Source organism: Lutra lutra, chromosome 1, assembly GCF_902655055.1.
Source record: "Lutra lutra chromosome 1, mLutLut1.2, whole genome shotgun sequence".
Taxonomy (NCBI): Eukaryota; Metazoa; Chordata; class Mammalia; order Carnivora; family Mustelidae; genus Lutra; species Lutra lutra.
Window position 1 is genome coordinate 11,773,743 of NC_062278.1, and position 24,436 is coordinate 11,798,178.

Genomic DNA, 24,436 nt, shown 5'->3' on the forward strand with positions numbered 1-24,436 from the left:
AAGTATTAGTGTTCAGGAAAGGATGACCTGGTGTGAATCCTAAACCACAGAAGGGAGAGGTGACTGTGATGTAGGAGCCAAGGTTTTGGGGACACATGGATAGGGTTCCCCTGAAAATTGTATGGATCACATTTCCGGCACCTGCAGATGTTTTCCAGAGGAAGCTATTTTACAGAAAGCCAGTGGTCGTGGTATCCAGCTTTGTGAAAGAAATTTCCCGAGGGCGTAGGCTTCAGTGTCAAAAGTATCGAAAATACTTCCAGATAAATCCTTAATGGTGTGTAACACTGAGAACAGAGGATAAGTCGGCGACACGGGCAGCCACAGGCACACGGTGACAGTGTCACCGACAGGGACACAGTGACCATGTGTGCTTTGCCACAAGCCGTTAGCACAATGGAACTTGAGATGTCATTAGAGAACGTTTTCTGGATTTCACTCATTTCGTCAGACAGGTCTTTCAAGGCTCCGCCCACGGGAAGGAATAGAGAAAACTTCTGTCCAAGAGGTAAGTGTTTGCCTATATTTTTGGACCGGTGACCCGAAGATGTCCTCCTTCTCGAACGAGCAGGTACCCACTGCACAGTTACTGAGGGGAGCAGGAGCCCAGGCTTTGAGCACGGCTCCCCCAGAACTCCCGAGCATTCTAGAACTTGCTTCTGGTCACTCGGTTTCCTGATGCAGGAACTCTTCGTTGAATTTGCTTCCAGTGCTTTCATCTTCATTAGAATAGTTCCCCGAATCCTGACTGGTTTGGGAACTGTATTTTTTGTGCTCTCCATCAGTTTGGTTAGTCTCTTCTACTGCTGTGGTAGTGTTTGTGTTTTCAATTATAAAACATCTTTCCGTCAGTTCCTCGGAAGTGAAAAGGAGGAGGTTCCGGAGCGGTTGCTCAGAGAAATACTAATTTAAAGAAAGGGGAAGAACAGGAACAAAATTATTTAAAATATAAAAGTTTTTAGTTCCAGCGGCATCAGCTTCTTAAATCTGCTCCTGAGAAAACCAGTGGTACTGGTTTATATGCATAAACATTAAAAACCAGTCCGGAGTCTAGAAACTGCTAACTGACATTTAGAATAAACCCCTCACTAGTGAGGTCCCGTGCCTCTTGGCACTGTCTTGGGGCAGGTACATGAAAAGGACCCAAGAGGGAGCACAGGGTGCCGGAGAGCATGGGAGAGGAAGGAAAGGGAGGTGCACTGGGATTGTGGACAGTTTCTTTTGAAACTCAACAGCATAAAAGCACTTGCTCAAGTTCTCTTAATGGATCTGCTTAAGTTTACAGAGTTAACAGGTGCAAACATATCATAGTTGATCAATAATTCCCCTTCGGGTCTCGCCAGCTCCAAAGCTGGGGCTCCAAGCGAAACTCTCAAGTCAGGCGACCTGAACCCCCACCCCATGTGGCCATGCCATCCCCAGGCTTGGTCCTGGGCTCAGGTCTTTGTCATTTAGTGCTTTCATTAGATATGCCAACCTCATGGTGGGGTCGAACAGGAGCCTGTGAGGTGTCCTAAAAGGAGGCTCATGTTCCGTTATTTCATTTTCTGTGATGTCACCCACAGGGCGCACTGATGAGGGTGCAGTAGGCTTTGGGTGGATACCCAGCTTTTCCATGATAAAACAAGTGCCAACATAGCCAAACTGAAGAAAACCATGAGATTAAGGACAAACCCTACTAGTCCACGTTATTTGATATTAAATGACTGTTTCTACGGCCAATTTACTGAAAGTGAAGAAAATATCCTAGTCTGTATTGTTTTCTGGATATCAAGAAAATGCATATGTTGCATGGAAATAAAATATATTTCCCATTCATTTTAAGAAAAATTCACCCACTGACAAAAGTCACATACCTCATCTATAGTGGAAGGAGGTTTACTTGATGGAAAGAACACATAACTGATACATCGAAAGAGAAGTTTCATGACATAGATGACAACCGGGATGGAAAACAGTGCAGCACAAACTCCAGCTATGAGCCAGGTTTTGGAAGTATTTCCTAAAAATAAGTAAGTGATATTTAGCAACAACATAGATCTCAACACACAAATATGTTAACAATGCTGACGGTTTACATGGATGAAATGTAGCTATGTGAAAGGAAATAGAAAATTCTATGATATGATATACCCTTAGAAATATTTCTGGCAACATGGAGCATACAACAGTTGTAGGCAATGCTTTCCCTTTATGCCTCTCTCTATTTATAAGTAGGCTCCATGCCCAACATGGGACTCGAACTCTTGACCCTAAGATCAAGAGTCCCATGTTTACCAACTGAGCCAGCCACATGAAAGCCTTTCACACCCCTTTTTTTAGGTAATGCATTTCCATTTAAAGAATGGCCTGGCAAGGTGAAGGATGCAATGTTGACATTAAGCTCCCATCGTGCAAAGTGCTCTCAAGTCCTTCTGTGATACAGAGCTAGCATAATTAATACCATTCCGTGACTAATCAGCATCTACAAGCCAACACCGGAAACTGTAAAATACAAGATGGGACCTGACCATTTCCATGGACCAAAACTCACAACTGAACTAATGAAGCGATTCTCCCATGATAGTTACCTAAGAACTATGCAAAACAAAACACCTAAAAATAGTCTTTTTAAATGTTAAAGAGTGATTTTTAAAGGCAATTAATTACATGCATACTGGATGAACTATAAAGCATTAAAAAACACTGGACTGCGCATTAAAATATTTTCTAAAACTGCAAGGCTTAGCCCAAAGGTCTACTTTTGATTCATCTAGCTCATAAAGAAAGTATTCTCTTTATACTTGTGTAGTAATAAGGAAATACTTTACAATTTTCAGTGAATTTAATTATTTTTTAAAAGTCCACTTACATTAAAAAAAAAGAGAGAGAGATAATGAAAGATTCTGACCTGGTTTTGTTTTCTCGCACACAATATCACTAAAAACACTGCTTTTATTCCACCTTTCATCCTGAATGAGTGCTCGGGCTTTGACACAATATACAGTCAGTGGTTTCAATTGAGGAAAAGTAAAATCAGTTCTTTTCTCTAGAATTTTTCTCTATAAAAAAATAAGTAGATCATTGATAACATTTAGTCACCTTATGAAATCAGATAGGGAATGTCGATTTCCTAAATTCTCTAGAGATTCAGTGGAAGATTGGCCTCTCCCAACCACTTAGCTGGTGTATATTTAAGAAATATACATTTGGGGGCGCCTAGGTGGCTCAGTGGGTTAAGCCTCTGCCTTCGGCTCAAGTCATGATCCCAGGGTCCTGGGATCGAGCCCCATATCAGGCTCTCTGTTCAGTGGGGAGCCTGCTTCCTCCTCTCTCTCTGCCTGTCTCTCTGCCTCCTCGTGATTTGTCTGTCAAATAAATAAATAAAATCTTAAAAAATATATATATACATTCATTTTGGACCACATGTTACAACCCATCAAATTTAAAAATGCTGCTTCCAAAAAGGAATATGACATATTCTTAAGACAATTCTAAATTTATAACACCTGTTGGCTTGGTTTAAATGTCACTGTATTTCCTCTGCTCGGGGGCAGGGGTAGTTAGGAGGGGCGGGGGCTCGGACCTTAAATTGCCTGTATTATGGTATCGCCTATAGCTATGTGGCCTCAGGCAAGTTGTTTCATTTTTTTTCTTGGCCCTGTTTTCAGATCCGTAAAATGAGGACAATTACTGCTGCTCCCTGTAGTGGTCAGCTATGCCACAACAATACTGTGTAACAACAAAATAATGCAACAAAATAACGTCACGTGATGTCATGTACTATAACAAAATATCCTGTGGCTCAAAACCCATTGATTTTTTTTCCCACTCACACGTGTCCGGACTGGCTGTGGAGCCCGTACTGAGGCTGTGGGTCCTCCCCACGTCCCTCGTCCTCCTCAGACCAGAAACCACGTGTAGCATGCAGAGAAGCCCCAGAGCCAAGCTGAACCGTCCTCGCATCACAACTGCCCATGTTGTACCGCGGGCAGCCCAGTGTAAGGGAAGCACTAAGAGATTCTCTGTCCCAAGTGTCTGCTAACCGACTTGATCGATCAGGCAGTCTGGCAGGATTGTTTTGAAGAATGACTGAGACAATTCACGTAAATTACCACAGTACCTGGTACGTAATAGCTTCTAGTAAATGTGAGCTGCTATTATGATTGTGATTACTGTCAGGATAAGCCAGCAAATGAAATTATTTAATCTCTACTATCTATTTGTTAATTGATGTGCTAAGTGTTTTCCTATGTTACATTTTAAGACTTTTAAAAAAAATTTTAAGTAATCTCTACATACAGCGTGGGGCTTGAACCCACAGCCCTGATATCAAGAGCTGCACGCTCTACCGACTGAGCCAGCGAGGTGCTCCTCACATTTTATTTATTTTATTTCATTATTCTATTTATTTATTTTTGCTTTATTTATTTTATTTTATGGTTAAATTTTATTTATTAATTAACTAATTAATTAATCTTACAGGCAGGGAGGGAACATAAGCAGGAGGAGAAGGAGAAGCAGAGAACCCAATGCGGGACTCGATCCCAGGACCCTGGGACCATGACCTGAGCCAAAGGCAGATGCCTAACAACTGAGCCACCCAGGCACCGTTACCTCATTTTAAACCTCATAAACATCCTTTAAAAAAAAAAAAACGGAGTTACTATGACTACTGCCACTTTAGAGAAGAGGAAACAAAATCTCAGAGAGGAAAAGCATCCTGCCTAAGGTTACACAATTTGATGGCTTGAGACACAAACAGAGGTTCCCCTGGTGTAGGGACAACTGAGAACCGACTGTAACTCTCAGTGGGCTAAACTATGCTTCAGTTACAGTGTGTTCACACAGTTAAAAGGGAAGTGGCCAAGTCATTATAATTTTCTTAGATTTCCAACAGAAAATAAAGTCAGGTTACAGAACTTATCCACCCAACTCGACTCCACCAGACTTTTCAAGGTCGATTCCTTGATTGCAATTCCGTAGGGAAAAGAGATCTAGAATCATGTGGGTTATCCGATGTTGTGTACTGCCTTTGTCTGTGGTTTTCGAGTATTAGTGTTTTATTATTTATTTATTTAATATTTTATTTACTTATTTGACAGAGAGAGAGAGAGAGAGATCACAAGTAGGCAGAGAGGCAGGCAGAGAGAGAGAGAGGGAGAAGCAGGCTCCCTGCTGAGCAGAGAGCCCGATGCGGGGCTCGATCCCAGGACCCTGAGATCATGACCTGAGCTGAAGGCAGAGGCTTAACCCACAGGCACCCCTTGAGTATTCGTGTTTAAAAACCTGTTTCTTGACTCTTTTTTCCATGACTGCCCCTGCTGAGGAGCCTTTTTAGAGGACTGTTTTCAAATCCTTTCCCTGCCGTGAAACTGAACTGTTAGCAACAGGATTTTGTGCAGCAAACCTGAACTCTGGAGGCACGCTTTCCTCTCGGAGGGCCACAGACCACCGAACCACGTGAGATTCTTTTGCCCCCTCGGAGGTACCCTGCCCCCAGGGGATATCCGGCAAAGTCTGGAGGGGTTGTGGTTGTCACCACGGGGAGGCAGTGCTATTGGCCACCAGCAGGGTAAGCATCTTACGACGCACAAGACAGCTCCCACAATGAAGACTTATCCAGTCTGAACGTTGCCAGTGCCGAGAAACTCTGGTTTAGATGAATGCCCAGGAATCATGCTAAAAACGCAGATTCCCGAGTTCCACCCAAGAGATTTTGATTTGAGTAGTAACAGGTGCAGGGATCCGAATGTTAACAACACACCAGGATGCCCAGAGGCAGGTGATCTATAACTAAGCCGTAAACAGGGAAAGATGCTAATACTCTTCTTGTTGTAAATATCGGAGTTACTCACAGTCCCAAGTTTAAAAATCTCCCTAAAATTTCAACTTCAAGCTTTGCTTCCCCAAATCCTAGTTACAACCCTACATTATAGACTTACATCACAGGTTTTTTTTTTGTTTGTTTGTTTTTGTTTTTTTTTTTTTTTTACCTCAGCATTTGAAGTGTTTTCCCAAAATACAATTTCATAAATTAGCGGGTAAAGATGGTTCACAGGTTTATTTTCCGACTCTTCTGGAGCGCTGATATAGACCCGCAGGGAAGCATTGTTAGTGGATTTCATGGTAATGACCGGAGGAAACAGGGTAACTGGGAAAAAAGTGTACAGACACAACGTTCAACTCGGAAAAACAATGTTAAGACTCTGTACCAAATCAGAGAAGCACAATCCGAAGTAAAAACTACTGGCTTACTTTGTAATTGAGTATCAAATTTTTCTTCGTGAGACCAAACCGATGTGGTATTTCCATCCGATGCTTGAACACGGATAAGGTAAATTCCTTTATGGAAAGTATTTTTGGGAAAGACACACTGCGTAGTTCGGATATTTTTGCAGTTTGGTATTTGTTTCCATTTACCTGAATTGTCCCCAGGAATCTTTTTTAAATAGGCGCTTTTAAGACAAAAAAAATATTACAAACATAGTAATTCAATGAATATTTAAGAAATACCTAGAACATGCTAGATACTGTTTGGGGTTAAGGTCACAGAAGGGAACAGTCGCCACCTTCAGGAAACTCACACTACAGTGTAAGAGACCAGCATACACCACCACAAAGAGAACCAGAGCCCTTGCTCTGGGGTGTGACAAGAAGGGGGCGCTGTTGCACCAAAGCCGACCCAAGCCAGCCCACAAGAACCACCCCTGAATTTTCCCAAAGGGTGGAGCCAGTTATTAAAAGCCAATATTACAAAATAAATACATCGACTTACAGATAAACAGGTTGCATTAAAAAATAAAAATACTCAAAACTTTTTTTTTTTTAATTTATAGCTGACAGGTCAGCAGCACAGGGGACAAACTGGACCCAAACTCATTTTGTCCTGGTTACTTCACTACGTTTTATTATCTGTGCTCAAAGCTATTTACGTCTATTGTATCTCTACGGTGGAAATACTCTGTAATGGGGTCCTCCTGTGCATTTCTTTCCAATGCCACGGTCAGTGACATCATGCTGAAAGGGACCACGGTAGGTGTATTTATGGTATGAAAACTGGCAAGCGCTACAAATAAGGCTTTTTTTTTTCCCCCTCTGGAAAGCCAGCTGTGAAACGTATCACCCATACACCAATGGGTGAGTGTTAAAATGGAGATTCTGCCACAGTGTGGTAAGAGCAAGTCTACACAGAACATGGACATTAACGGGGCTTGGAGAGGTCAAGTAAATTACTCAGAAACCAGCAGCTCAAAGTAACCCAGTTCAAGTCTGCGACTCCAACAGCCTCCCAACTGGTTCTCCCGCCTTTGGCGTCTCTGTGGTCCACATACAACGCGGCGATCTTCCCCTCCTCGAACACACACTTCATGTCACCTGCCCCTCGATGTGAAATTCTGAATGGCACCCAAAGGCCTACAGGACCTACAGTCTGAGGCTAAGCCTCATCTCACCCTATCCTGCGTATTCGGTTCTCTCTCTCATTGCTCTCCCCTGCCCGAACAGTCAACTGTTCTCAAGGTAGGCCTTCTCCCACGTGGTAGGCAACATTCTGGATGGGCTCCAAGAGTCCTTGTGACACCCTGAGCAGAGGGCCCAGCCAAGCCAGGCCTGGTCCCCTGACCAGAAGTCACTGGCAGATAAGAGCACTCTTGAAGCTGTTATTAAATCTGTGGTGTTTTGTTACAGAGCAGGAACACCCCCTACCTCTGACCTTAACCTGATTTTCAATCTGTTTGTCGCCTGCGCTTCCCTCGTGCTGTAGCTCTGCCTAATGTGTCCTCTTGTGTCCAATTTTAAAATACATGATTCACGAATGAAGAAGGCCTTGTTCACGTCTTGTCTCTCTCCACATGGCTCCTTGGGTCTCTCCGGCCCCAACCACCTTTACATTTTCGATTTCTGTCACCCTCATCATTTGCAGACCACTCCTCGGCCCCAAACCACCGTCACTATGACACCTCAGCTATCTACTTTGGATTCCAGGAACCACGTGCTGCACTGCCGTGCCTTCGCCCTCCCTTCGGCGCTCCCTACAGCGTGCCCGAGTGCTCCCAAGAGACTTCGAGACCGGCCACCGGAAACCCCAGCCCTCTCAAGTCTGGTGCAGGCAAGATGACCGCCCAGTTTCCGGGTCAGGCAGGGTCAAAGGGCCTGCAGGTGCAGGGACGTGCTCCCACTGCATGACTAACACGGAAGGACGGAAGTTTGGGAGAGTTCACCAGAGGGGTCCTCCCTTCCCTTTGCCCTCAGATCACTTCCTGCTTCTCTCCCTCCTCACACTCTCCCTTTCCTGCCCCTGCTATACTTGCCTCTGGTCCCTCTACTCCTCTGCTCTCAAGGGAGCTTGCTTACCTGTCCCCTTCCTCCCCACAACCTGCTCCTCCTTTTGCTGGTTTTACTTCTTTATCCCCTACAACCTTCCAGCCAACATGGAACAAAATGTGCTTCTTGGACCTGACCCATAGTCGGCTAGAACACAGTGCTGTCCCACTTTCTTCATTTCCCACTGACGTGATCCCTAAAAAAAATCTGTGAAAACCACTAACACTGTCAAGAAAATGGGAAGGTTGATTCGAAATGAGTAAGACAGACTGGACTGAGATCATTCCTAGGACTCGGGGAACAAGTGAGCTCTGAGGAAAAGGTCAGGGTCACGTGGCAAGGATTCCAGATTCGGGAAATAAGACATGCAGCGAGGAGCATATTAAAAAAAAAAAAAAAGCACCAGTAAGTACACGAGATGTTATTAAATATGCCCACATTACAACAAATGAAGAAACCAAGGCCGGAAGAGATGAAGGGATTAGCTCAGGGTCATCCAGTCAACCGCAGAGCAGGGACCAGAATTAAATATCCCATTTCCAAAATGATAGAATCATCCCAAGCAGTGTGCCCCAGTGCCTGGAGCTGCAGGGGGGCTGAAGCGGCAGGAAAGGAATCATCATAAATTGAGCAAAAGGAAACTCATGGAATAGAACTTACTGGAGCCACTGAGCGTGAAAAGTCACATTTTCCTGCGCGTAATCCCATTTAAGAATATAGGTTTGATTTTTAGCATCAACTCGAATATTTTCTGGTGGAGGCAGTTTATTTTCAACTAGAAGACAAAGAATACACAGAGAAGCAAACATTGTTACTTTAGTGAGATAAGACATGGTACAAAGGGTACCATGAGTACCAAATTAAGTAATTTTTAAAAAATGATTTACTTATTTATTATTTGAGAGAGCGTGAGGTGGAGGGGCAGAGGGAAAAGGAGGAGTAGGCTTCCCCCTAAGTGGGGAGCTCGATGCTGAACTCGATCCCAGGACCCAGGGATCACCACCTGAGCCAAAGGCAGATGCCTAACAGAACTGAGCCACCCAGGTGCCCCCCTCCCCCCTGCTTTTTAAAAAGATTTATTTATTTGAGAGAGAGAGAGATACATGGTAAGAATTTTCTTTTTAAGATTTTATTTATTTATTTTTTTTTTGTGAGACGGAGAGAGCGAGCACACAAGCAGGGGGAGCCACAGAGGGAGAGGGAGAAGCAGGCTCCTCACTGAGCAAGGAACCTGATGCAGGACTTGATCCCAGGACCCTGAGATTACGACCTAAGCCGAAGGCAGACGCTTAACTGACTGAGCCACCCAGGTGTCCCCATGGTAAGAATTCTTAACAGCTTAACAGCATGGGAAAGAAAAGAAAAGGCTTACATGTTATCAGAAGTTAACAGCTAAGGGAGTTACAACTGATGTCTGTTCACACAAGGTGATAGTATGTAGCCATTTAGAAGAACGTGATGGGGCACCCAGGTGGCTCAGTCGGTTAAGCGTCTGCCTTTAGCTCAGGTCATCATCTCAGGGTCCCGGGATTGAGCCCCACATCGGGCTCCCCACTCAGTGGGGAGTCTGCCTCCCCCATCCCCCTGCCCCTTGTGTCCCCCCTGCCCCGTGTTCTCTAATAAATAAAACCTTAAAAAAAAAAAAGAATATGATAGATCCGTATGTGCCAACATACAAAAGGACCCTCAATGTAGTGGGTTAAATAAGTGAGTTGTAAGATCGATCTAGTAGGATCCTATTTTTTCATTTTATTTTATTTTTTAAAGATTATTTACTTATTTGACAGACAGAGATCACAAGTAGGCGGAGAGAGAGAGAGAGAGAGGGAAGCAGGTTCCCTGCTGAGCAGGGAGCCCAACTCGGGGCTTGATCCCAGGACCCTGAGATCATGACCTGAGCCGAAGGCAGAGCCACCCAGGCGCCCCCTATTTTTTCATTTTAAAAACCAAAACCAAGAAACCGTTTACACGTCTGTGTGTATGCTTTTAGGTCCCAACAGAAGCAGGAAAGAACACACACAAACCACTAGCAGGGCTAAATGCTCATGAATGGAACTGGGGTAAGGAGGCGGGAGAGGAAAACTTTACTTTCAATTCTCCTGTATGTTTGATTTTAAAAATGTAGCATACTAAAATTATGACTCAAATAACAAACAAATGTAAGCTCCTAACCTTTGACCTTAATTATAGGCTGGAGGTCACTGACAAAATATATCCGGAAGCTTTCACATCTTAAAGTTTCACTTATAAAGGTATACTTTTTGGAAGACTAACTGCTCCTTGAGCAACTACTTTCTCCCTTTTGTGGATTGTGAAGAAAAAATAGTTGTTTTTTTAAATTTATTTTTTTAAGATTTTTATTTATTTATTTGACAGAAAGAGATCACAAGTAGGCAGAGAGGCAGGCAGAGAGAGAGAGGGAAGCAGGCTCCCCACTGAGCAGAGAGCCCAATTCGGGGCTCGATCCCAGGACCCTGGGATCATGACCTGAGCTGAAGGCAGATGCTTTAACCCACTGAGCCACCCAGGCGCCCCGAAAAAATATTTCTTGTCATGAGAAAAATATTTAGACGTTTAGATAGAACTTTCATTACTGTTTACTTAAGACAAAAAAAATCCCAGTTACTGTGACTTTTTTTTTTTTGCTTATGTAAATGCTGTAATATTTTTGTTTTAGTATCTATTATCATATACACTTAGCAACCAGGAGGAAAACTGCCAGAATGAATAGGGTGCCCCTCTGTATATACATTTACTGAATCTAAAATATAACTTCCTCCTTACCTGTGGTCTTTATACAATACACGGGACTATAGGCACCAGTTTTTCTTGGCAAAAGTCTTGCTTTAACTTTTAAACAGTAGGTGGTCTCTGGTGAGAGTTCATAAATTTTATCTCTGGAGTACACAGTTTTAGTCTTTCTCTATAATAAAAAAAATAGAAGTCTGCTCTTTAAAAAAGTCTAAGGTCAGTATTTTGAACACATTCAGGTCCTTTTTCTCTCACACTGAACAAAGGTAAAAAGAATGCTCACTTCTCCACTTGAAGAATTCTTCCAGATGTCTAAGCTGTAGATGAAGCCTGAGCTATCGGAAGCCCACATGCCACCATCTTTTGTTCCAGGTGGGGAGATGTTGATGATTATTGCCTTATCTTCGGCTTCTAAGTGTACTTTTGGGGGACCAATTTGAGCTGTAAAAAAAGAACACGTTTACTATATAACTTCATTAATACAGGGTCGAAATGTTCATTCAGCAAATAATTCTCATCACGTCCTATGTACCTGGCATTAGTCACACTTAAGTCCCTCATGGAGCTTATACTCGAGCGGGGGAATATGGCCAAAATCCCCAAACAGACAAATGCATGTAATGTCGTGTATGCTGTAAGGAAAGATGAAGTAACACAGAGGGAGAGAAGACGGTGGCAAGACCTGGTTCAGATAAGTCAGTCAGGAAAATCTCTCTGCAACACTTGAGCTAAGGCCCAGATAATGTTGAGGGAGTCAGTCAGGCAAATTATCTAGGGAAGGAATATTCCAGGCTGAGTCTCCAAGGTGGGAATGGGCTTCACATTTTCAAGAGGCAACAAGGAGGCTCGGGTAGCTGAGTGGCTGAAAATGAGATCAGAGAAGCAGCTAGAAGCCAGATGACAAAGGAAGAGCTCGGCAGTTAGCTTCGGGAGGTTGCTGGAGGCCTGAGATTGGAGGAGTGCCAGGCTGGGATTTACATTTTGGAAAGATCATCTTAGCTGAGGCATGAGGAAACAGGAAGGCTGGGAAGAAGCTACCACAGTAACTCAAGAGAGAGCAGCTTGGTGAAGGCCAGTCGCAGCGGTGGACGTGATGAGGGATCTGCTTCGGGATGAAGATCGATCATTCAGAATGTTCTGACAGACCGGATACAGGGCGTGAAGAAAAGCGATGCCAAAGATGACTCCAAGGCTCTTGCCCTGAGCAACTGAAACAGGTGCTGACCATAGCAGGGATGGAAAAATCTGCCAGAAGAGCATGTTTTGAGGAGGAAATCAAGAGCTTTGGTTGACCAGATGACTGGACGCCCAAGCAAAGATGTTTGTGGAAAGAGAGCTGGTGATACAGTGTAAAGGCAAGGGGAAGGATGGGGCTGGAGATGTAAGTCTGGGCTTTTCTCAAGAGCACACAGATGGGCTTAAAAGCCGTAAGATTCCCAGTGGACCGAGTGTGGAAAGAGAAGATGGACGACAACCCAGCCCCTCAGCAGTCCAGCACTGAAAGGTCTGGGAGGCAGGAGAAAGGGGCAAAGGAGAGATGGATGGCAGGAGGAGAGCGGGCAGGGAACAGGGCCCTGGAGATCCAGAAGTGGAAGGTTTCAAGTGATCTCCGTGGTGGTACACAGGAACTGAGCCAGAAGAGACTGGGAACTCACTGGGCACTGAGGAAGTCACCAGGGTCCTTGACAAGAGTGGTTTCTGGGCAGCGAGGAGGAACAGAGTTTGAGGGCACAGGGCTGCAGAGACAGTGGTGGGCAGAGAAGCGCAGAGAGGGCCAGACATCATTCTTCTCGGGAGTTCTGACAGAGGGCCGGGGTTCCCAACTGTTTCGGTCTCAGGAGCCCTTCACACTCAAAGAAACTGAGGGTCCAAGTGAGTTTTTGTTTATAGAGATTATGTCTTTCATTATTTAGCATATTAAACCTGAAAACTGATATTTTCAAATATTAATTCATGAAGAGTTAATAGTGGTAAACCCATTGCACTGTGACAGATATTTGTTCTAAAAAAAGAACACTTCCCAAAACAGACATGGCGAGAAGAGTGGAGCTGTGTCACATCTTGTTCCAGTTTCATTAATGTCTGGCTTCGCCAAGAAGACAGATGTATCTTCCGCTCGCTTCTGCAAGTCAGTCAGTCGGTCTCCCTGTCACCCATTAGCCTCTGGAAAATTCCAGTGTACACCCAAGACAGAATGGAAAGGAAGGGGCAGATAAGTCTTAGAATTATCATGAAAACAGTCTGGCCTTTTTTTTTTTTTTTAACAGGAGATGTTACACCGTCACACAGAAACAGTCTTGGGAAGTGAGCTGTGACAAGAGTAGCTCAGGAGGAATAGCCTGTAGTTTGGGGGGCAACTTCTTACCTTTTTCAAACAGTGTGAATGAGTCAACATAACGCCACGGAGAAGTGTTGTTGCCCTCCTCTGCTCTTATTCGCAGTTTAATTTCTTCATAAACATTGAGCTTGACTGAAGAAAAGTTGCATTCGGTACTGGCCACAGACTGACAGCCAGGCAATTGGAGCCAAGCGCCATTTTCAAGTCTTTGAGATTAGAAAAAGGAGATGAATGAAGAAGAAAATATATGAATACAAAAGAGTCAAACACAGTTTCTGTTCACTAAAACTCTTAACTATTCTAACTACTGGTATAACCACTATTATGACTACTGTTTACTAAAACTAGAAACTACTAGGCTAAGTAGTTACTCTGTTTGAGTTAATGGCCTGTGAACATGTTAGTGGCAACGTGGCACTCTTGCCCAGCACGTATGTACCAAGTTATTATTTAGAAAGTGGAATCATTCTGATGGTTAATTTTTTCATACAGTTCTGTAATTCTGTGACGGGCTGCATTAGGATTTCAAAGAAGCAGAGAAAGAAATAACCTAGAAGGTACCAAGAGTAGACTTAAGTGTCCGCTTTGTTAAAAACAGCTGTGTGACTTCGGGCCAACTCCTCTGTATTTCTGGATCTTTTCCTCACTGAAAACTTGGTGACTGGATCTGAGGATCCCCTCTGGAACTTTTCTGACTGGGTTTACCAGACCAAAGAAAGGCCTCAGAAATCAGCAGGGTTGGAGAATTTCCTCTGCCCTCATCAAAACCAAACCGTCCCTTAAGGGGAGATGGAGAGGAGAAGGGAGTTGAGGGAAATTGGAAGGGGAGGTGAACCATGAGAGACTATGGACTCTGAAAAACGATCTGAGAATTTTGAAGGGGTGGGGGGTGGGAGGTTGGGGGCACCAGGTGGTGGGTATTGTAGAGGGCACGGATTGCATGGAGCACTGGGTGTGGTGCAAAAATAATGAATACTGTTATGCTGAAAAAAATAAAAAAAATTATAAAAAAAAACACACACACACAAAAAAAAAACCAAACCGTCCCTTCTGCTTGCCCTCTGCCGTAATTCTTCCTACTCCATCACTAGAAATGAAGAACTTAAAGTGTTTATATACACCGATGAGTTCCTTGTTTAGTCCATTAAAAAGCAGAACTTGGGACGCCTGGGTGGCTCAGTTGGTTAAGCAGCTGCCTTCGGCTCAGGTCATGATCCCAGTGTCCTGGGATCGAGTCCCACATCGGGCTCCTTGCTTGGCGGGGAGCCTGCTTCTCCCTCTGCCTCTGCCTGCCACTCTGTCTGCCTGTGCTCACTCTCGCTTCTCTCTCTATGACAAATAAATAAATAAAATCTTTAAAAAAAAAAAAGCAGAACTTATCGATATTAGATTCTTCAAACACATGAAGAAATCAAGAAAGGACATGTTGCCACATGTCACTCCCCGCCCCCCAGGAGGTTGATGGGAAGGTGAGACCGAAAACAAACTTAGGTTCTGGAATTTTTGCCCATGTGAAGCCCTGTCGACCTTAAACCAGGCAGAGAAACTCTCCTCTGACAAGGCATTTCTGTCAAGACTGATTTATAGTTTCTAGCACAAGCTTTATGGAGGGAGAGGGGGCAGAGGAGGGAGGGATAAATTTTCATTTTATTTATTTTTTTTTGAAAGATTTTATTTGTTTGAGAGAGAGGGAACACAAGCAGGGGGGCCGGGAGAGGGAGAAGCAGGCTTCCTGCTGAGCAGGGAGCCCGATGCGGGGCTTGATCCCAGGACCCTGGGATCATGACCTGAGCCGAAGGTAGATGCTTAATGACTGAGCCCCCTAGGCACCCCTATAGACTCTTGAAAAATTTTAACTTTTTAAATTTAAGATAAAAGACTTTAGGAATGATATAGCCACATCATTTCTGAGCTGCCCAAATATAAGTCCATCTAATTTTTCAAAAAGGAAATATTTAAAAAAATTACTGAAAATATACACTGGTATGTGGGAAACTTTATTCCTGGACAGTTTCCCTTTCTACTTCTCTGAGCTGTGAGGCCAGAGTTGGCATTTAATGATACCATTCCTGAGAAACCCCTCCACATCAGAACCTGTGTTAAAAAGCCAGAATCCCTTATTAGACACAGAAAACTTTAGGGACACCTGGGTGTCTCAGTTGTTAAGCGTCTGCCTTCGGCTCAGGTCATGATCCCAGGGTCCTGGGATCAAGCCCCGCATCGGGCTCCCTGCTCAGCAGGAAGCCTGCTTCTCCTTCTCCCACTCCCCCTGTTTGTGCTCCCTCTCTAGCTGTGTCTCTCTGTCAAATAAATAAAAAATAAAATCTTAAAAAACAAACAAACAACAGAAAACTTTATAAAAATTGTAAACCTAAGTCCTGACAAGGTTCCAATCCACTTGCCCTCTTCCCCTCCATCTTTCCTGTTCCAGGAGGTACAGAAGCATGCTTGACTCCAGTGTTTTTGTATTACGAGGGAGCTACTGCAATGGCAATTGCTTTTATATTAGCCTTTAAAAAAAAACCCAAAAAACAGGGCACCTGGGTGGCTCAGTGGGTTAAGCCTCTGCCTTCAGCTCAGGTCATGATCTCAGGGTCCTGGGATCGAGCCCCGCATTGGGCTCTCTGCTCGGCAGGGAGCCTGCTTCCTCCTCTCTCTCTCTCTCTCTGCCTGCCTCTCTGCCTACTGTGATCTCTCTCTGTCAAATAAATAAATAAAATCTTAAAAAAAAAAAAACAAAAAAACCAACCAAACCCAGCTTTATCATATAAAGTATTTAGATCAGAACACAACATGATTTGAAGACAATGAAGTAACTGATAGAAAATTCATTTTGTAAAACCCGTGCCATAATACAATCACATGCCATCTCTGCCTTTCCTATTCGCCCATATATTCTAAGTACCCAGGAGAGTGTTTAGCATACAAGGCACGCAATCCTTACTGGATGGAAGACTGAATATTAACACTACACACATTGTAACAAAATTTTGGATATAGGTCACTAACACCGATGTCTTAGCATGTGTTCTACAGTCATTGGAATCCCAACAGCTTATTTGTGTGTCTCTGTATCATTTATCACCTGTGGCATCTGTCCTACGTTTGGAGAAACGCTACAGGAAGGGGCGCCTGGGTGGCTCAAGTCAGTTAAGCGTTCAACCCTTGATTTTGGCTCAGGTCACGATCTCAGGATCCTGAGATAGAGCCCCGTGTTCAGTTCCACTAGGCATGGATCCTGCTTGAGATTCTCTCTCTCTCTTTCTTTCCTTCCCTCTGCCCCACCCCCACTCACATTTTCTGTCTCAAAAAAAAATTTTTTTTAATTAAAAAGATAGTTGTTTACAGCTATTAACTATACTTCCATTGATCACTTACTCCATGCCACTGTTCTGAGCACTTTTCATACTTTACATGCTTCAGGGCGGCTGGGTGGCTCAGTGGGTTAAGTGTCTGCCTTCGGCTTGGATCATGATCTCAGGGTCGTGGGATCCAGCCCAATATAGGGCTCCCTGCCCACCGAGGAGTCTGTTTCTCTCTCTCTTCTGTGCTCTCCCTCTCTCTTTCAAATCAATAAATAAAATCGTAAATAAACCAACAATTGTTCTACACTTCTACAGCCTTCTAAGTTAGACACCTTATTACGGTGGGGGGAGGGGCAGGGTGGTGTCCCATCCCAGTGTGCCTGGGGTGGCCCCAGTTTAAGTTGTTGCTCCAGCTTATCTAAAATTAACTGGCCCTTTTAACTCAAAAAGGTCTTGGTTTGGAGGATAAGTTCCACATGGTCACGTTAGTTTTTATCACGACTTAACAGACAAGGAAACAGGGAAAGCATATACAGCATGGGACGGCTTTGCCTCCAAGCAGCCTGGCCCAAGTCCCCAGCACACCATACTATCGCTATACTGTCTCCCTAAACTTGTAGTCTGGCATATCTTTATAGGGCAATTATTTATAAAGCTGGTAGAAGAGACCAGAATGAGAACATACTGAAATAATGCATGTGATGCTGAAGTCAGAACGAAAGGATGAAAGGCAGGCCATCACGGACTGGAGAATTTAGTATCGACAACAGAACGTGTGAAGGAACAATACGAGGGCACAATCTATGCTCTTGACTAAAAGGGTGACTTCATTTATTTTTTAAAAAAGATTTCATTTATTTATTTATTTGAGAGAGAGAGAGACAACAAGAGCTGGTGGGGGGAGGCACAGATGAAGAGGGAGCAGCTGACTCCCCACTGAACAGGGAGCCCCACATGAGGCTCGATCCCGGAACTCCAGGATCAGGACCTGAGCCAAAGGCAGACACCCAACCAACTGAGCCACCCAGGCGTCCCTAAAAGGGCAAATTTAAAAAGAGTATCTGAAGCAACCTGTTATACCTAAAATAGTTGTTTAATAGAATATTCTGAACTAAAGCAAAGAATGAAATGGGCAAAACTCGAAGTTCAATTTAAAGAAAATCTCTCGAGATAAAAATTCTTAAACGATTAATTCCGAGAAAAACCATCGATGTATGTATCCATGTTTGTGTATGTGTACACACATTTACGTACACACACACGCACACACACACACACACACACACACGCACACACACACACACACACAAACGACTAAAGCTGTGAGAGGAAATTAATCTCACAGTTCTGTTAACCATCAGCTGGAGAACTGAGTGCTGGGGCCGTGGTTGAAGTGGGGATCCTGGTTCTGGGGTTCCCACACCCTGTTTCTTCACTGCCCCATTACTGGCCGCTCTTTCTTGGGCAGGGATCAGAGTTAGCACACAGAGCTCTGACACCCAAAGCAAGGTACTGTACTTCCTGGGCTGCGTTCCTTCTGGAATCCTTTCTTCGGCAACTTCCCGCCTGCCCAACCTCTTGGCAGCTATGAGGTAGAATGTGAGCGCTGGGGAGAAGGCAGAAACTCCAGAAACAGAGTCTGTGGAAAGGCAGGATCCTATATACGGATGCTAATAAGTTTTATCTAAATTAAAACAATGTATATGATGGGGATAATGAAAAAGCCTGACCCTAGGAGAACTGCAGGGCCTATCTCAAGACCCTGGATAGAGCTTTTGGGGTACTCTTCCATATCCTCAAGACATGTTCTAGTTTAGAGCCTGATTTATACTCAAAGAAGGTGGTGCATCTCAAAGAGAGAAGGTAGGGCTGTGGTCTATGGAAGCTGTCTGCCATCCTCATCCCTCAAATCTCTCTTGGGCACCACCCAAAGATGAACTGAACTAAGTCTCTGTTTGTAGAAAGGAAGTTGTAAACATTATGTAGACACAAAATTTCTCTCAAAGATGGAAAAAACAGCTGGTTCCTGAATCTGAGAAATAAATCATGGTGTTACAATTTTCAAAATTATTCCGGCGATTTTTGCAAAGCAATCATTACAGTCACGTACATTTGATAATCTGCTGAAAAAGTCACATTCCTGACAGACGGACTGCTCCTGTTCCACCTCAGGATAAAGGTATCATCAATGATGTAGACTTCAACATTTTGAGGAGATTTTAGATTTGTTCTTCCTAGAAATCAAGGCAACAAGGAAGAAGACCGTTACATATACACTGTAGCTATTCTTAAAAATATTACTCTCCCTTTCATTTCAAATACAACAAAGCATTTAAAAAAAATCCAAAAAAATCCCAACAGTTGCTCTCAGCACATGGAGGCTGCTAATTATGTATTTAATCTCCGTATTTGAGAGAGCCAGAAAAAGGTTGAGGTGTTTTAATCTATAAAAAGGAAGCCTTATATATCATATATATCTCAATAAAGCTGGAAAAAATAAAGAAAGAAAAGCAGTGTTGATCTTTTAATTGGAAGTCTCTTTACCCGAAAAAATACAAAAACACTAATTCGAAGGGATACATGCACCCCTACATTTACAGCAGCATTATTTACAACAGCCAAGTTATTGAAGCAGCCCAAATGTCCACTGACTGGTGAATGGATAAAGAAAATATGTCATATACATATATGATATGTATGATATGTATATGGATATGTATGATATATATATCATACACATACGTGCACACACATATATAATGGAATATTATTCAGCCATAAAAAGAATGAAATCTTGCCATTTGCGACAACATGGATGGAACTATAGAGTATTATGCTAAGTCAAGTAAGTCAGAGAAAGACAAACACCATATGATCTCACTTATATGTGGAATTTAAGAAACAAAACAAATAAGCAAAGGAAAAAAAAAAAGAGAGAGGCAAACCAAGAAACACACTCCTAACTCTAGAGAACAAACTGAAGGTCACCAGAGGGGAGGGTGTAGGGGGATGGGGGAAATGGGTGAAGGGGACTAAAGACTACACTCATCATGCTGGAAAGAAAAAAAAAAAAAGACCTTCCACCAGCAAAAAGATTACAACTTGCTGAAAGCTCAGATGACAGCTGGCATTTTTTAGCAATTAAGGTTAAAAAAAAAAAAGAGAGAGAGAGAAAAAGTAGTCTCTGCATAATACTTGTCTTTGATCTTAGAAGTGATGTAAGGGATACAAGGTTCAACTGTTAATGGCCTCAGTTTGGTTTCACATCCTGTATATATGCTTCATATATTCTGATACAGAATGGAGCAGCTGTGATTTCAAAGGTAACAGCTAGTCACAGAAACCAAATATTCACATGACAAAATTGAGAGACAGAGGCATGAATGTTTATCACGTCAGCCAAGCCCTACAGGAACTCAGAAAGGTGTTCATATCGAGCCTGAACCGTTTCGTTTACTTTTAAGGACTTCAGTCTAGAGATCTATTACTTCTTACACTTCCAGTAGGAATCTTCCCTGATTTGGATGTCCTCTCTTCTTCTTCTTTTTCCCTTTTGGCCCCTCTAACCTGTTTTCTTCCTCTCTGATTACCCAAATACTCCAAGACCCAGCTCAAGTCTGACTCCTTACAGAAAACCTTCCTTTAACACTGTGGCTCACGCTAATTTTGCTCTTTCATTACATGCTGGACTACGGATCCCCACCGGTCAATTTCACACTAAAGCAGATGTACTCAGCACAGTACCTGACATCGAGTAGGATCTCAAAACTTGCTGAATGAAGATATTTCAAAAGAAAGCCAATTGCTTCTTGCATTAAACACAGATCCCTATTCAGATGCCAAGTTCCTTAAGGGCAGGATCTCTACCCAATCTGCATTTTTCAGAGGACTCAGCACAGTGCTGGGTTCACAGAAGTTTCTTCAACAGCACCAAGCGCTGATCTCTCACTGAGAGGAGCTAAAATTTTTAAAAGGTCAGCTTTCAAATTTATTTCTTGTTCCTATAATATTTCTAGCCTTTACTTCTGTCTCGGGGCAAGCAAGGTAACTAACTTCTGGTAGACTTTCCACCATAGGAGTCCTTACGTAGAACTTTCTTTATTGGGACTGTCTCCTCTAGTCTCCAGCTAGAGATATGGTATGAAGTCCAAAGGGGAAGAGCTGAGGAAACATCTTCCAATTTTTTTTCTTTTTTTAAATCTGGGGAGCTCCTCGAGTCTCCCCACCCTCAAATTTTCTTTTTTGCACTTATTTTCTCTGAGACTTCATCACAAAGGACATTACCTTTCCTTATTCCACTCCTCCCTCTAAACTTAATTCTCATCCCATTTATTGGGATTTTATAGATTGTATGCAGCCGAAGGGGAGTTGACTGGGTTTATAGGAACCAACAAAAGATCTGACGGCGTTTGTAGTCTCTGGTCTAGACTAGTCTAATCTCACTAACTGTGGCCCTTGAGACAGGGAGAAGAAATTTGATGGGGTCGAGGCACGGATTTCCTCTGGGCTGCATCCTTCTTCTGCTAAAGGATGGAGACACTGCAGCTAGGGACATCTTAGCATTTGGAAGACCAAGCAATATTCTTTTGAAAACTGTCTATTTCACCTTTGTAGTGTGAAAGATCTATAAATGGGCACTTCATCGAGTTGCTTCCAGCCTTTCACATTCTTTTTTTTTTTTTTTTTTTAAATTTATTTGACAGAGAGAGATCACAAGTAGGCAGAGAGGCAGGCAGAGAGAGGAGGAAGCAGGCTCCCCGATGAGCAGAGAGCCCGATGCGGGGCTCGATCCCAGGACCCTAGGATCATGACCTGAGCCGAAGGCAGAGGCTTTAACCCACTGAGACACCCAGGCACCCCCAGCCTTTCACATTCTTAATGGATGATCAGAAACGATTTATTCCTTTTAAGTCTGACATAAATCCAAACACATATGTCCATACAAATAATAAATTTCCTCCCATATTTTGGGTAATTTTCTTAGGCTAGGGTCGCAGAACTGAACTGACTAGGTTTAAAAGTACGAATATTTTAATGACTTTGAAAGAGAGCAACATTAGCATCTCTAGTTTGGGTTAAAATTTTATTGAGTTTTGACCATTTTACTGTTCCATAGAGGAAAAAAGTACGTTGGTTAACTGAAAGGTAACTAGGCACTTAACAAATATTGATGGAGAATTGAGAATTTAAATTGTTTAACCTTTAGGAAAACAGACTACTCTTAAGCCCAGGGCTCTGCAGCCTGGTTCCCAGGGTTTAATTTCCCATTCAGCCACTGGCTAGCTGTATGGCCAAAGCTATTCAGTGTCTCAGTTTGCTCTACGGTAAAATGAGCATAACAGCGTGTAGATTTGTACTAAAAACTAAATGAGTTTATACCATTAAAATACCTAGAGAATTGCCTGGCACTTAGTTAAGAGTTCAATAAATGCTAGCTAGTGTATAAAGTTTAATTTAGCAGCTCTCCCCTAAATTAAATTAAAATAAGGATCTTAATGGACATCCTCTTGGAATGCTACTTTTATGTGAAAATTCTGGGAAGTTCTTTTCATATCACTGCACGATGAGCTGAATACAAGAATTTCAAGAAAAGACTTCAAAGAAATTACCGCGAATTATACCAGGACCATAGTACTCATATACTATATATATTATATTTATGGGTGGGTTTGATTGAAATAGGACACCATTGTTCCGTATGGGGGTACGGTTTTCTAAGCACACAATTAAGGACTTTGGACCTACTAGGTGGCCTCACTGACCCCTTGGATTCCTGCCTTGCGGTGCTAGTCCCTCTTTCTCTTTGGGTACCCCTCCTCACTACGAAGTCAACCTTGTAATAGTAGCCATTCCCCCGATGCCTCCCCGTTAAGTACTAATAAAGGCAGCAAACTAGCCTGGTGGTCCCGGCCTCTCTATTTTGGTTGCGTATTTTTCTTTTATTATTATTTTTTATGAGACTGTACGAATCCCGAGGGCAGCGAAATTCTCGCAGTCTTTATCCCCCTCCCACGTGGGGCTGAATAACTGTTTCCCTAAATTGAGACAATGTTTCAGGAACAGCAACACGATTCTCCGCTGACGCCTTATGTATTACTTAAGGCTCCAGCCCGGCGACCGGCTTCAACGAAGAGAAACAAAGCCGGCAGGAAGGCTCTGGCTCACCCAGCACCCCGCAGTGGAAGCCCACAGAGCCGGCGGGGAGGGCGTGCCCCGCCCGGGACGGGTCTGTCGGCCCCCTAGCAACCGGCGTGGAGGGATCCTTTGGAACACCAATGCTTCCAGAGCTTCGATCTGAGCGCCGTGACCCCGCACTAACGGAGGTGCCCAGGACCGCACGCCAGCCTCCCCCGGCCGAGGCTTCCAACGCCCTCACCGCCCAGACTCTCGCCCCGCCCCCGGCCTGCGCCTGGACCCCTCGTCGCTCACCTGCGGCTGCCGGCAGCATCCACGGCACCCCAGCGACCAACACCAGGGTCGTCGCGCCCAGGAGAGCGAGCATCGTCCGCGGGCCACCGCCGGCCAAGAAAGTCACATCCTCGGTCACTTCGCGCAGCACCGAACTACGCGAGGCAAGCCTAGGCGCTGGGAGACCCCCCTGACTCCGCCTCGCCCCTCTCTTCCCCCGCCCTCTCCGTGCTCGCCCCGCCCTTCCGCACTCGCCCCGCCTCTCCACGCAAGCGCGTCCCCATCACGCTAGCTTCTCCCCTTCGCGTGCGCGCGCTGCCCTCCGGGTTTAGCTCGCCCGTGCACTCCTGGTGGGAGGGCAGTAGTGTGCACATGCGCACTTGGAATTGGGGGGGAGGGTCTGTCCCTCTGTCCTTCTCGCTCCTCCTTTTTACCGCCAGTGACCGCCCACGGCGGTCCACCCTCTCTTTCCGGAAAGGCTACGCCCAACAGGAGGCCTTGACCCAAACAGAACGCGGCTTGTTGGCTCAGGCCTTGCGGCGGTGGGGTTACCCCACGCCTGCCCTCCGATCGCGGCGGAGATCGGGCGCTGCCGGCTCTCGCTCTCCCCCACCCGGTCGCGGAGGCCGTGGGACGCGGTGTCGGGGCTGCCTGCTTAGGGGAGGCAGGAAGGAGGACGCTGCCGAGGGGACCGGGCCGTTTTCTGTGAGCAGAGCGCTGTGATCGAGGGACAAGGGTGCCCAGAGTTAAGCCAGCAAGCGTCGAGCGCTCGTTTTCCAGCGACCTGGCCGAGGGGCTCACGGGACCCTTGGAGAAAGTCGTGACAGCGTCGGGGCTTGGGAAGGTTTCCGGAACCCCGGTCTCTAAGCAGTTTACTCTTATCAGTAAACAATTTGGGTCCACCATTCAACTCGTTATTTAAACGCTTCGGTAATAGATGGTCTATTCTTAAAATGTGCAAAACGGAAAATACAGAGGCTGAGAGATGAAATAATCATGCTTAGCTGTTAATTACAACTAAACCATATTAATTATCAATTATGTGATGAAATGAATATTTGTAGAGAACAATGCCCTTGGATTTTGCCTTATAAACAACTTTGAGGTTTAATTTATATACCATGAAATTCACCCATTTTAAGTGAAAAATGATTTTTAGTAAATAATCAGTGTTAGGTCTCATTATTTTTATTTATTTTTATTTTTAGAAAGCCAGAGCAGGTGTTAAGGGTTGGGGTGGGGGGGGTGTGGAGGAAGGGGCAGACAGACAGGAAGAGAGCATCTAAAGCAGGCTCAACAGCGCAGAGCCTAATGGACGGGCTCCATCTCA

At 44.2% G+C, this 24,436-nt stretch overlaps 1 protein-coding gene across 1 annotated transcript; it reads right to left on the reverse strand.

The window, feature by feature from the left end:
* Positions 1 to 531: 531 nt before the first annotated feature.
* IFNAR1 (interferon alpha and beta receptor subunit 1) lies at positions 532 to 23,299 on the reverse strand. Its single transcript, XM_047720804.1, has 11 exons — positions 23,128 to 23,299; positions 18,809 to 18,932; positions 13,421 to 13,599; positions 11,339 to 11,496; positions 11,089 to 11,227; positions 8,965 to 9,079; positions 6,238 to 6,437; positions 5,976 to 6,133; positions 2,891 to 3,041; positions 1,857 to 2,002; positions 532 to 903 (listed from the first exon to the last, which is right to left on the reverse strand). Exons 1-11 carry the CDS (start codon positions 23,198 to 23,200, stop codon positions 664 to 666), a joined length of 1,683 nt encoding a protein of 560 aa, XP_047576760.1. The 5' UTR covers positions 23,201 to 23,299; the 3' UTR covers positions 532 to 663.
* Positions 23,300 to 24,436: the final 1,137 nt, after the last annotated feature.

Excerpts from the sequence above, each read along its gene's own strand:
- IFNAR1 (XM_047720804.1), bottom strand. The coding sequence starts at position 23,200 with ATGCTCGCTCTCCTGGGCGCGACGACCCTGGTGTTGGTCGCTGGGGTG. Across the intron at positions 6,438-8,964 it reads TTTCACGCTCAGTGGCTCCA|CGCCTATTTAAAAAAGATTC; the intron begins GTAAGTTCTATT and ends TTGTCTTAAAAG. Across the intron at positions 904-1,856 it reads CTCCTTCCACTATAGATGAG|TATTTCTCTGAGCAACCGCT; the intron begins GTATGTGACTTT and ends TCTTTAAATTAG.